The 13,891-nt window shown below is 40.1% G+C and overlaps 1 protein-coding gene across 2 annotated transcripts in view; it reads right to left on the reverse strand.

The window, feature by feature from the left end:
* Positions 1 to 274: 274 nt before the first annotated feature.
* Positions 275 to 13,891, reverse strand: part of LOC133344998 (inactive dipeptidyl peptidase 10-like) — a 543,079-nt gene continuing 529,462 nt past the window's right edge. For both annotated transcript variants that reach the window (XM_061555335.1, XM_061555334.1), the window contains exons 24-26: positions 12,007 to 12,079; positions 9,813 to 9,886; positions 275 to 4,091 (exon numbers count right to left, since the gene is read on the reverse strand). In XM_061555335.1, the coding sequence (XP_061411319.1) occupies positions 3,948 to 4,091; positions 9,813 to 9,886; positions 12,007 to 12,079 (291 nt within the window). In that variant the 3' untranslated portion in view covers positions 275 to 3,947. The remainder of the gene's footprint in view (positions 4,092 to 9,812; positions 9,887 to 12,006; positions 12,080 to 13,891) is intronic.

The following is a 13,891-nucleotide window of genomic DNA, read 5'->3' on the forward strand; positions in this document are numbered from 1 at the left end:
TGTGTCTCCGTTTTCTGTTTTGTCCTTCTCTCAAATTTAGCAATCTTTGGAAGAACGTAATCAACCATGTGGGGTGTTGACTGTTGTGTTGGCCGACTCTCTGGTTGTATTGCATTGTATTTCTGAGTTTACTATGTTTTTTTTCTCATTCATTCGTACCTGATGATGGTTGCTTGTGTTGCAATCAAAACGTCGAATTATATTATTTAATTTATTTTCTTTATACGTGACCTTACCGAAAACACTAAAGAGTAATTCCTTCAGTCACGAAAGCTTCGAATCCAGGATTACTTTTATTCAGAATGCAACTCCACAGGAAATTAAAACAGGCCGATAAATACAGGTCCCTCACGTCTTATACACCCTTTGATAATCTGAATGCACATTAACGAAAGCGGCACAGAACAATTGTTTTTTTTACGACCAAGGGGAAGCATTTTCCACAAAAGCAAACGACGTACATGCCGCAATTACAACACACGTCACCGTGGCTACTCGGCTAACAGAAGGCAGTCAGACTTCATTAGCATGTGAGTCTACAATTCCACGGCAGGATAGGGCCAGTCTCAGGCCCAAGCCGTGCTCAATCTCATATCCATGTCCTCTGCATGTGCTCGTGCCTTCCCACCTCATGTATTCTTCACATTCACACACCCTCTATTCTCCTACCTCTTGTGGCCAAATGACTGACCTGTGCTTGGAAAGTAGCAGCTTCACTGAGAACGAAACTTAATTAGTTTCCATGGGACATACAACTTGTCAACTCGAGCTGGCCTGATATAACCTGATGTCTCCCAAACTCGAGTGGAAGGGCACCTTTAGTTGGTAAAAAAATGGAGTTGCCATATTTTTTCAATATGAGATGGACAGGTCTTTTGCAGAAATACTTCACAGTAAGACTCACTCAGAAATGCTTCGAGTAAAAGGTCAAGACTGCATTGCTGATGAAAATGTTAAATATTATAATAAAATTAAGTCTTCCTGCCACCGACATGTATTGTTGTAATTTGGGGAATCCTGAATTCAGGCTGCACCAAGAATTCGTGACCAAGTCGAGTTTGACAAAAACAAAATATGGGAAATGCCCGGCCAAGTTGGCAACTAAAATTTAAACTCGATTAATGTGGCTCAAGGGCTTCATAGCGATCAGGGCAACCATGTTATTAAGTGGATAACAAAATGTTTAAAAAACGCTGTTCTTAACCAAGTATTTATTCTAAAAAAAGTGTAATGCAAGTGTGCTTCCACTTGTAAGAACACTTTTATGATAGCACAGGTCCCACTTTTAAAGTCATGGGGAAAATACTTCAGACATATCACCAACTCAGCCAGGATATGGCACGTTTTCACACGTCGTGGAAATGAGGAATTATTGTCACATGAGCAATAGAAATGTGTTGGTCGGCACGTTATTAACCAATTGAGTGTGGAGACATCCATTTCCTTTGTAGATTGCTCAAGTTTGATGGACACACGATACAAGTGTAAACCCTGCATTGGCCCTAAAATGCTAACTTAAAGAGAGGACTGAATACACTAGATTTATGTTAGGGTGAAGATTATAGCTAACATTGTGCCCCCCTGCCCCCTGTAACATCCCAAATAAATTAGTAAAATTGTATGTATCTCATTTTAAAATTACATGTTTTCCACAACTGATGAAGTGTCTCCCTAACCCATAACACAAAAGCAACCTGAAAATAAACGCATTTTCAACTGTTAAATGCGAATATGGAAATATTAACATTTAAATCACACAGAACTACACGGTACATCACAGGAAAGATATTAAATTAAATTGACATGCACATTCTTTTTTTGTTCATATGGATACTTCTCTGGGCGGTGCAAATGTCATGCATTTTTATTCCTTTTTTCTAAACTCAAAAATATTTAAGTGATTGCCACAATTATACTGTTATACACATGGTCCATTTTTTCCCTTCCAAACCAAGTCAAATTAGTGCATTAACCTCAAAATGTGAGCTTGTTGGAATATTCCCGATTGCTTAAATTTTATTTTTTATTTCAATTTCTAAGTCAGTGAATGTTCTGTGTCCACAGAACAATCTGTTCTCTGTGTGGGTTTCTTAACTCTAAATGTCAGCATTGTTGTTGTACATTATGCACAATATTTATGAAATCGGTCTATATATTTAAGTCTGGCAGCGTGGTTGAGTGAAGGATTAATCAATATCAACATTTAAAAGAAGTCTACAGATGATACCTTCTCATCTCCCACGCCACGAAGAGTACATTATTGATCCCCAGAGGTCTCTCAACAGGTGCCCTTCAAAACAATTGCATAACCAGACTTTCCCCCTCCTCATAGCATGCGGTTTATACACCCGTGTTTTATGTTTATAATGATGAATAACCCCTTAAGGACTTCGAGGAACATCATGGCAAGCAAAACTACGAATATAGTTTCTCCAGAGACATTTCCAGTGAACTTTATACAGCAGCAGCTTACACATATTACAATTGAATTCCCAGCAGTCCTTCGCTGTAGAGGCGCTGCTTGTATTTCATACGAATTGCCCTTTGCTTGTGTGTTGAAGAAGGGGATGCACACTCGTAATAATTTAAGTATCTCCGCCGCTGTTTAGTGAAATCTTGTTGCAGTCCACGTTTTTCCCACGAAAGTCGCTTGCTCGGGATTGTGTTCAACGAGCCATTCTCTGCAGGTCACGTGGCGACAGATGGGAGTTCCAATAAAATCACTCTTGCATCTTATTTTTTTCATACTTATTTGAACTAGTGTATTTTGTCAGTCGTTACAAAACTACTGGTTGAGCACGTATCACTATCGGATCCAAGCCTTTGCAAGGCCATTGTTCACGTTCGGGATGCATGCACTTCTTCACAAAGCATCAGCTAATTAGCTGGAGTGTGGAGGCAACTTCACTGACCAACTTCAACAGGAGTTGCACCTTTTGCCATGATCATTCGTGGTAAACCCATGCGGTGACAGTACTACACGCACTAGAAAATGGTGGCGGGTGCAAGCTGAGGAAAATATGAAAAAAAGTCCCCACTGTACATGAAAGGAAAACATCATGGAAGGGGGAGGGAAAAATAAAGTGTACAAGAAAACAAGCAATCTTCCAAAAAGGCAGCCATGTAATTCATTCAAAATGTAAGCTTAAATTACACTATTTATAAAGCTACACAACTGTTTTGTTTAAATATGCGAACAGGACGATACAAAAATTAGCTGATGTTAGAGAAAATATTACAGACAACAACATGAACACAAAACATCCCATTACAGAGAATTCACCTTTAGCCTCTATTTACTTACTCAGTAGCTTCGGTCAGGTCTTTTTCTCCTCTTAAAGTCCAAGTAATACTACTGTACAGTCCTTGTTGGCTTGCATGGCCATCAGTTAAATTATCAGAATGTTTATACAGTATGTTGTATATAACCCTTTATGTTTCTCAACCACAAGCAGGATATGCTTTGCCTGAGCTCTTATTCCCACTTGTTAAAAAAAAGAAACATTTGTATATTTTTACATGAGCATTCCCTTAGTCTATGAGATACAGCTTAACCATTTCCACATCAGAAAGCTGCATTGGCACACAAACATAATTTCCCCAAACGGTACAGAAGTGCCAGGCCTCGAATTACTCTTCTGGGTATCCAGAATAATCTTAGGCGCGTGTTTAGTTGCAGTCTTGACAAAGGTTAAGCAAGCATTTCATCTAATATGCAATTGTCTTCGGCAATATTTTAATTTCACAGTGCTTGACTAAATTAACACGTTTGTTTATTTTCTTTAAACAAAGATTTAGGGTGGCTACAATAACAGGAAGCAGTTCTGTTGGAAACAAGATGTGGGTGGCACAAGTGTCTGGGTGCACCCTATCACTGCTGGATGTGGACCCAGCTGGTGCTTTGAATGGTTGAAGAGAATAATAATTAATCAACCGGGAAAATCTTATTACTCTTCTTCTTCGTCATCCACCTCTTCAAACCTCTTCTCCTCCTCTTCCTGAAAACACTCGATGAAGAAGTTGGTGATGGACTTGTAGAGGTGCCTTCTGGCCCGATCCTCCATCAGGAAATGACCCATGTCTGGGAATATCTGCCCGGAATAAATAAACGTTAATGCATTTTTGTTAATCAAAAATTTGCATTTAAACCTCCCATTCTCACGTGGCTTTATCTCAGTGTATTTAAAGAGGGGGTGTATATTGGGTTTGAATGTTGCAAAAAAATATTTTTGACTAGAAGACTATACACAATACACTGCGTGTATTGCCATGTTGGCAACCCTGGTGGCAAGTAGACTACAGGGAAAATAATGCATTGATACATGTTATTTGAATTATACATTTAACAATCTATCTTTCTGACAATTGAACCTTATGGCAGGACCCCGGGTCCCATAAGCCCCCGGCTCTCGCATCAACTGCGTTGCGACGTTAATTTTATATCTGTTGAAGGCAAACAATATTGCAATTGATTCCTCTTGACGAGCTCTACACGATGCGCTAATCAAAGTTTCAAAGTTGTGTTTCTTCTGCGCATTCGTCCTCGCTGCACTTGGACGACATGACAACAGAATGATCCGCGCCAGGTGGGTCGCGGCATTTATGTGCGCGGTGGGACGGAGTCGCCAAAAATAAATAAATTACGATTTTGACTTCTGTTTATTCGGGACCCCAGGGTCCCGCCATAAGGTTCACTTGCTGCACATGGGAAAGTGAACAGACATTATAAAAGTGAATGATGGCGCTCAGATTAACTTGAAGGGAAATGTCGAATTATTGACCAAATAACGGGGGATACCCTGTATTGGCTAGGTCTAATGATGTCATAGAGTGACATTATAAGATTGCCTTACTTTCCAGCTATGGGGTGAAATAATATAACAGCAAGCAGCCTTTCCAGAATAAGTCATGTTTTCACTTATTCATACAGACATCCTATACACAGGATAACTTGTATGCAATACATTTTACACCGACCTCAAGGCAGATCCCACAATAAGTGGGATCCTACTCATAATTTTTTTTTTAATTAATGTTATGTTAAAATGCACGTTCAACAGCCCAAGGCATACAGCAGCACAGCAATCAAGATGTATACTGCATATGTTGTGGTTGAATTCATGTGTTATAGAGATTATCCACGAGATGGCGCGCACACCACAATGGATCGTCGCAGCCCAGGCCCGATAGTGACTAACCCACACGATGGGGCTCTGTGGCCGCGTGCATTAAACACCTTCAGTGATTTCCCCCTCCATTAACTCACAACTGTTTTAAATGAGAAAATCTAGGAGAATTTCCTGAAGATGTTCAAGCAACCAGTTACTGAGGCAAAAGAGCATAGCGTAATGGTGTCAGCATGTAATTTTTCCCCCTTCAAGTTAACCGATAGAAAGAACCTATATACTTTTGACTTAACTTTCGTGACTGCATGAATTAATATTCTTGGTTCTTTCGGTAAAATCACGGAGATAGAATAAAATAATAATAAGTTGAAAATAATAAAAGCAAAAAACCCACGACGTTTCGACGTTTCGATCGCAACACAAGCGGTCTTCATCAGGCGGAGAGAAAAGAGGGGACAAGCCTCCAAATGCAACTGCTTATAAGGGTTTCCAAAGTGAGTGGGCGGGGGACGAGAGTTGGGACGAGGAGGGCTGCAGGGCGCAAACAGCATGGGCGGGGCAGCCAGTGCTAATGTAGGAGCAGACAATGCAGGGGGGAAGGGGTAGAGATAGGGGGAGAGAGAGGAGGGGTGATAGGGGGAGAGAGGGGGGTAGATATGGGGGGGGGGGCATTGCACCTCGCTACACACATCCACACTGCTGACGGTAGAGGTTGACAAGAAAACACAAATCAAGTCAAGAGTTATCTCAATTAAAAAAGAGGGAAGATATTGTCATCCTCTCAGCCGATAAGGGCAATACCACGGTCATCATGGACAAAAACGTGTACAATAACAACATTCAGGACCTACTTAATGATGGTAGCTACACAAACATTTTACGATATCCCACCAACTGCCTCGTTACAAAAACGAACAGCATCATCACTGATTCAGCTTCATTAATTGAACAGACCAAACGGTTTTTCTTAAAACATTCTGCTGCTAGACCACCCAGACTATATGGCGTACCAAAAATCCATGAAGAATGTACACCCCTTCGTCCCATCGTCTCCACCATTGGCTCACCCACCTACAAACTGGCCCAATATCTGTCTGACACCTTGCAGCCATTCACTGGGAAGACCACCTCTTCTGTTCTTAACTCCGTTCACCTGGTATCGTCAATTAAAGACATCTCACTGTCAAGAGTAATTTGTTCATTAGTTTTGATGTAGTTTCTTTGTTCACCAAAGTTCCTGTGCCCGATACCATTGCAATAATTGAAGATTTGGTCCAACAAGGACTGAATGCTGATGTACCAGCCCTGGTGAGACACCAATACATACTTAACTTGAAATGGAACATTCTACAAACAAACTGAAGGCACCCCAATAGGTTCTCCCTTAGCTCCAGTTGTGGCCAACATTTTCATGGAATTTTTTAGACAGACGCCATCCAGCCATCCATTCTACGCCCGTCCTTGTGGAAGAGATACGTGGATGACACGTTTGTCATCTGGCCACATGGCCGACCGGCTCTGAAACAATTCTTCAACCACATCAATGTCATACACCCAGCAATCAAATTCACCATGGAGGTAGAAAAGGATGGCATGCTACCTTTCTTGGATGTCTTAATCAAAAAGAGACCAGATGGCTCATTGAGCCACTCTGTCTACAGGAAAGTAACCCATACTGACGCCTACCTAAAACTTGATTCCCACCACCATCCATCCCAGAAGAATTCCCTCATCAAAACGCTACACCATAGAGCTCAATGTATCTCTGACCATGAACACCTGACCAGTGAACTCAAACACATACACCAGGCTCTCAAGGCAAATGGATATTCTGACTACACATTCCACAAAGCCATCACCCCAACTGTGAGGAAGGAGCCATCGGAAGATCCAATCAAAAACATCACCCTGCCATACAAAGCAGGGATAACCAAAAGGATTTCCAAAATCTTGAACAAACACAAGATCCAGGTCCGATTTAACACAGTGCATAACATTCGTGATCTGATGCCATCTGTGAAGGACAAGATTCCAGACATGCAATATCCCGGCGTCTACAAACTAAGCTGTATCTGCGGCAGCAGTTACATTGGGGAAACTAAGCGACATGTTTCGGACCGTGTCCGTGAACATAAGGCAGATCTGAAACACGGCAGGACCGATACTTCTGCCGTGGCTGATCATTAATTTAATGCGGCTGGCTCACGTGAAATGTATTTCTCCAAGACAATGGTACTTTGCAAGCCGACTGACTATCAACAAAGATTCGTTCATGAAGCCATCCATATATACAGACACAGACACAAATTCAACCGAGACGATGGTTTTAAACTGAGCAATCATTGGAAAGATGTCATCAACCACTTTGGGTCATGACTTGATTTGTGTTTTCTTGTCAACCTCTACCGTCAGTAGTGTGGATGTGTGTAGCGATGTGCAATGCCCTCCCACCATCTCTACCTCCCCCCCTCTCTCCCCCTATCTCTACTCCCCCCTCTCTCTCTCCCCCTATCTCTACCCCCTTCCCCCCCCCATTGTCTACTCCTACATTAGCACTGGCTGACCTACGCTACGCAGCTCTCCTCCTCCCAGCTCCCCCATTGTCTGCTCCTACATCAGCACTGGCTGACTGGCTGCCCCGCCCATGCTGTTTGCGCCCTGCAGCCCTCCTCGTCCATGCTCTCGTCCCCCACCCACTCACTTTGGAAACCCTTATAAGCAGTTGCATTTGGAGGCTTGCCCATTCTTTTCTCTCCACCTGATGTAGACCGTGTTGCGATCGAAATGTCGTGGGTTTTTTGCTTTTATTTTCAATTTAATATATATAAAAAATTATACGTGACTTTACCTAAAGAACCAAGAATATAAGCTGTATACATAACATAACACAATTAAGCAATGTGTCCTTCACACGTCCGTCCCTCCGAATAAAAATACATTATTTCGTGCACAACCCATCAGTCGCACTGCAATTTGGGAGCACACAAGCACAGCAGCATTGATTCAAGACAAGCAAACTCTGAACCGGTTTAGGCATACAGTGCAGTGTTTTATCAGCGAAGTTAGGCTTGCATGAATCAATGCTGGTGAAAATATACAAAGCATTGTTACGTGTACACTCGCATATAGTTGTCTGTATATTTACTACTGTCAAGCCAAAAGGCATTGTCTTTCATGATGAAACAATCAAGGGGCATTGCTTATATCTGTTGGGCAGTGGAGTTAATTTCACATTCATATGGCTACATGTAGCCAGTGGCATTGATTTAATCGACTGTGAATTCCCCACACAGTGGCATTGATTTAAATCAGCCCTGGAGAAATGAAGGGCTGAGTTGACCTCTGCAGATATTGTACTTTGGGGTTACTCTGCCCACCATAAGAATGTGTAAATGTTACCAATAGCTTGTATAATAATATAACCATAGCTCTAATTAAAATAACCCTTCAATTTGTTTAAAAATATTAACACATACTAAATGAATGTGACAAACCTACCAGAGCCAAGTTTGTTAAAATACATTCTCTATTTACCTGCACTACAAAAAAAATCTGCATGAAGGTGAGATTTAAATATTTGTTCAAGAAACTGAGTTCAGTCCGGGTCGTGGCTAACACCAGTGGTGGGTGATACCTGAACCGATCCTGGGTCTCCCCTTTATGTAACCTGCATATATCTACGCTGGGTAAAAGTGGGATATGAATTAAGTTATGTATGTATGTAGGTTGAACTTCTTTCGCACCGTCTGTAGCCAACTGTGCTAATCGGAGGTGCAGGGAACGCCAAACTAAACACAAAAATCAGTTGTAAAGAAATTAGATTTCAATAGAAATTTTAAAGTGCAAAGCTGCATTGACTTCCTAATATTGGAAGAGCATTTTAGATGGCCGCAGAAGTGCATCTGAAAGCGTGCGCTGCGGTAACCGTCATTATTGAGGTAACCATTTTTTTACTTAACTGTGGAGGTACAAAAGGGTGCAGCTGAAATTCAACAATTACACAGAGTTTGCTTCAGCAAATTATCGTACGTTGACAGCTAATTGTTACATACACAAATGTCTAAACAAAATAAATAGATGTTCATATTGGCAAGGCCAAATAGTAATTTTCAGGGGTGACAGCAATTTAAAAGTAAAATGCTAAATTTAAGAGTAGAATCTGTGGGTGCGATTCCAGAAAATAGAAACACGTAATTAAATATTCTTTGGGTCTTTCGGTAAAGTCACGTACGTGGAAAATAATAAAACACAAATTCTGAAAAATACATTCATAAAAACCAAAAACTCACGACGTTTCGATCGCAACACAAGTCTCTCTGCTGATGACGACTGCTTGTGTTGCGATCGATTTTTTTTAATTATTCTACGTGACTTACTGAAAGAACCAAAGAATATGAATTTCTGCAGTCACGAAAGGTTTAAGCCAAAACGTAATTAAATGTCAAGTTTTTCATTACAAATCCAAGTCAATGTCAGAACAAAATGGAACCTCGTTCCACTGTTGTTGAATTACAGAATACACAAGCCTGGCAATTTAAAATTTAGCTGCACACGGATAATTGGGTATATTGCCACAAGGACGACACCAATAAAAGTTACAAACGAAATGCCTTGTTGTTAGCGGTGATTGCATTAAACACACCGTAACGTTGGATGCACATTTACTACAGACAATCAGCAGCCCACCTGGAGGGAGTAATTGGCTTCAGCGGCAATAAATTGCTTGATGAGCTCGGTCGTATGCTGAAAATGGACCATTGCTACAAAGAGGAGAGATCATCGCAAATGTTACCCACATCCAAAATAAACCACCACCAATAAAAATACAGCAGGGATTACTTTTAATCTATGCTTGAATGTGACAGGATCTCACTAGAATTGAGCAGCAAGGGCTAAAACGACAATAAAATAAAACTTGCTTCCTCTACCCTGCTTACAAGGTTCATGATTTTAACGCATGTGCAAGTCTATTTGATACCTTTCATCCTTATATTTCTCGAGAGCATCTATGAGCCTTTTTGAAATTGTTGATAATTGCACCCAGGAATGCATCGTTTAATGGAGTATTGTCATTAAGGTGTCATTGACCTCAATACAACAGTTCTGCCCATAATGCAATGTGCCAGAAACACTTGATTAATTTTACTTGTAATACAATTGAGTTCAGTTCGTTGTGATCATTGAAGGGGTTGTCGATTACGCACTACTAACTAATAGGTAATTATTTATACGCCATATTAAACACTGTTCATCAGGAAAAAAATACATACATTTAATTCTCATCAGGCCACATGACGTGAAGTGCCTTGTCCAACCCTTATTAACTAGATCTGTTTTGCTTCCTTATTCATGTTTTATAAATGAAGTCCACTATTTGAAACGTCCCCTATTACATTTGTCTTTCTTTTTAAGGCAATGCTATTTATGTGTTTCAGTTTTTTAGGTTGTGGGAAAATGTAAGTATTGCAATTTACATGCGAAAGGTTGGATGAGTGAGGTTAGGCATTAATGATTGCCTTTTCATAGAGTATCCTGCTAGATGGCACATTTGTAACAGTGTGCATCCCCATTGCTATATATTATTTTTCAGATTAATACAAATGTATTAAAAACAAATCTTAACCAGTGGCAGTCGCCTCTGTGGCTGTCCACAACCGATCTAAATTGTAAATTAAAAAACATATATACGGTGATACTGTGATGCCAGTGGTGCACAAGCACAAATAACAAAACAGAACTCAACACACTCTTCAACGAATTATATGTAGTTAATATTTGGATCGTTATCTCCTCGTATGAGTGTGGGATTTTTTGCCTTCTGCGTCCTCCAGTTTTTCCCCACGCGCAGAAACGCTCTGCAATGAATTAGCCAAACTCTAAAGCAGGCCCCCTGGAAAAATATTGCTGTAGTCTGGAGACTGTGGGGCTTTCCTGGGTTAATATAAAACGACAGTATATATATAATTTACCAAGGAGTAATGGGACGTAAAATGCTGGCCATAGTGAATACATTAATCACCGGATAAATTTTAAATACTAAAAGTGAATGAATATTTTTTTTGATATTTTAATTAAGTTTAATATTATAAGACGAATAAGACGAATCACATTAAGATGTGAATTGGGAACACTTAAATCTACAGGATCGTACCCACTTTACCCCTTTTACACACGCGTAACATTGACGAGCGCTCTCCCTGCATTCTAAAGGAAATCCATTCATTTATTGAGCAACTAATTTTAAATACTTCACAAATGAATGTTGTACAAATCAGGCTCACTTTGTAAATAATTGTAAACGAAGTGAAGTTTGTAGCTCGTGTTTTTATGTTGTCAAACACAATACGATATTCATATTATATTTTTTTCAGAGGGCAGAATGTTATTTTGTTGTAGTGTGCATGCTATCTGACAAACCCGCAACTGTATTTCATCCTTTCTCACTATTAGAGTGTTTTTTTTACAAATAAGGCAACAGAGACATTTAAATGAGCCCGAAGTGTCAGAATACCTATTATAATTTGCATAGAACAAGCTGCATAATTATAACACTTTAAATATATCAACTGTGAAGTTAATGGAATTATTATAAACATAAAAACACAAACCAGTTTTAATTATAAGGGGTTATCGTCTATTAATGAACGTCTTTCAAAGCCATCCTTCGCTATTTCATTTTCTGCTTTCGTCTTCTAAAAATGGAACCATGAAATGCAACAAAAAGCCACAACTTGCGAATCCGTTTCCACCTGGCGGAGAGCCATCAAAGCGAGCGCGGCCATAACCAACCTTGCAGCAAATTGGCAATAATAATGTGGATTAATTGGCTGTGTAATAATTTTTCCTCTTCGTACGGTGTGTCGTGGATGATTGCGTTTACCGTCAGCCGTGCCGTGGATCAGCAGCACTTTCTCGTCCGTAAGCTTGGCCACCCTGTGGACAGCTCGTGACACCTGCATGCAAACACGGACATCGGAGGCACACTTAGCAGCATGCAAATATCCGGCCGTGACATTGCCGATGTTAAAACGTTATGGAGCTCTAGATTGTGCAAACAAGAAGCCTGGAGGTGTGTGTAAAAAAAAAAGGTTCAGCAGTCTCCAACTTTTGCGCAGCAACCCGCGTTAAAAATCTGCATAAAATGTGTTGCAGCCTTTTGAAATAAGAGCTAAATATTATTGAGATATTCTAGGCAATCACAGGGTATCTCTTTCATAATTGATACTGCAGAGGCTACAGATTTTACTGTATATATATCCCAGTCCAAAGAGCTCACCCAAATCAGGTAAAGGAACAACGATACTAATTGTGGCCGACTCAGGCCATGTTGAAATGATTCTAGATTTGAAGCTTTCGTGACTGCAAGGATTCATACTCTTAGTTCTTTCGGTAAAGTCACGTAGGTAAAAAATGAAATAAAAATTAATAAAAATAATATAATAAAATTAAAATATAATATAATTATTTTATTTTTATTAATTTTTATTTCATTTTTTACCTATGTGACTTTACCGAAAGAGCCAAGAGCATGTTGAAATGGGTGGGGCATTGCCCCCCATGCCCCCCTCCCGCAAACTCCGCCCATGAGCACAACGTTACTAAAGTTAAGGAGTTTTTTTTTTATGGAGTGGAATTATTTTCGCCCCTGGCCAAGGTCTATTGATTTTCGTTATCGTGAAATGTAAACTAATAAACAATCTGAAGGCAGCAGCAGCATTATTTTCCACAGAAAAATACGCCTGGCACTCTTAAATTCGTCAAGCTGAGAGCATCAGATTCAGTTTGTGGTTGGTGTCATCTCTACCTGCATTAAATAATTATTGATTTTGGCCACAGTGTGCAGCAGGGCTTCTCAAGACTCATTCCTTACACTTCAGGAGTGGGCAGGATATAATTTATTAGTATTATTAATTAATGGCAGCGTGCAACGTGTAACGATGACGATGAACATTGAAAAGGAAAAGATTAGTGCACATGGAAATGTGAACCCAAGGACGTGTTAGGGGTGTGAGGAATGAAGTTTGTAAAAGTTGGATAAACATACGTATGTGTGTGTATATGCCACCGCGTCTGAATGTAAACCATGGATCACCGATAGAAAACATAAATACAACCACATTTTGCCCTTACTGGTCCACTGCTAAATGTGACTCCAGGTGATTGAAATGTGATATGTGGTGGACTAATCGCTACTGCCACTCGTGTAAAATGTGATCCACGACGTCACTTACAGTCAACACTGGCTGTATTTCCAATGATTTTTTTTTATTAAACTGAAATACTGCTGACTGCTCTGAATCAGCAACATTTACATGGCACATGAGAGTACGGATGAGCGTGGGCTATTATCACTGTGCCTTGTGTCATTCCATATTGGTATTCAATTCAAGTACTGATTCAATAATGTTGTCAAAGAGGAGATGTAAAAGTGCTGGATTTTGGTAGGTCATTATGTGCTGGCATCATCTTCCAAATGTATAAAATTGCAAACATTACCGACAAATTACTCAATTGAAATGACACTTCGCATTCATCGTCCCCCTGCTGGCAGACTAGTTCCTGCTTGCAGGCCGGTGCTGTGTTCACCTTGTGCCGCACAGCTGCCATCAGGGGTTCCATTAGGCTAAGAACATTATTGTTTAAAACTGAGTTCTGATACGTTTTGTTATATTATGGGTGCGGTATGAACACAATATTTTTTTTATTACTATTACATGTAATGTCCAAACAATTATTTAAACCAAACAATATAGGAACATACAACA

Source organism: Lethenteron reissneri, chromosome 21 (assembly GCF_015708825.2).
Source record: "Lethenteron reissneri isolate LAM-NWPU_2019-01 chromosome 21, ASM1570882v1, whole genome shotgun sequence".
Classification (NCBI taxonomy): domain Eukaryota; kingdom Metazoa; phylum Chordata; class Hyperoartia; order Petromyzontiformes; family Petromyzontidae; genus Lethenteron; species Lethenteron reissneri.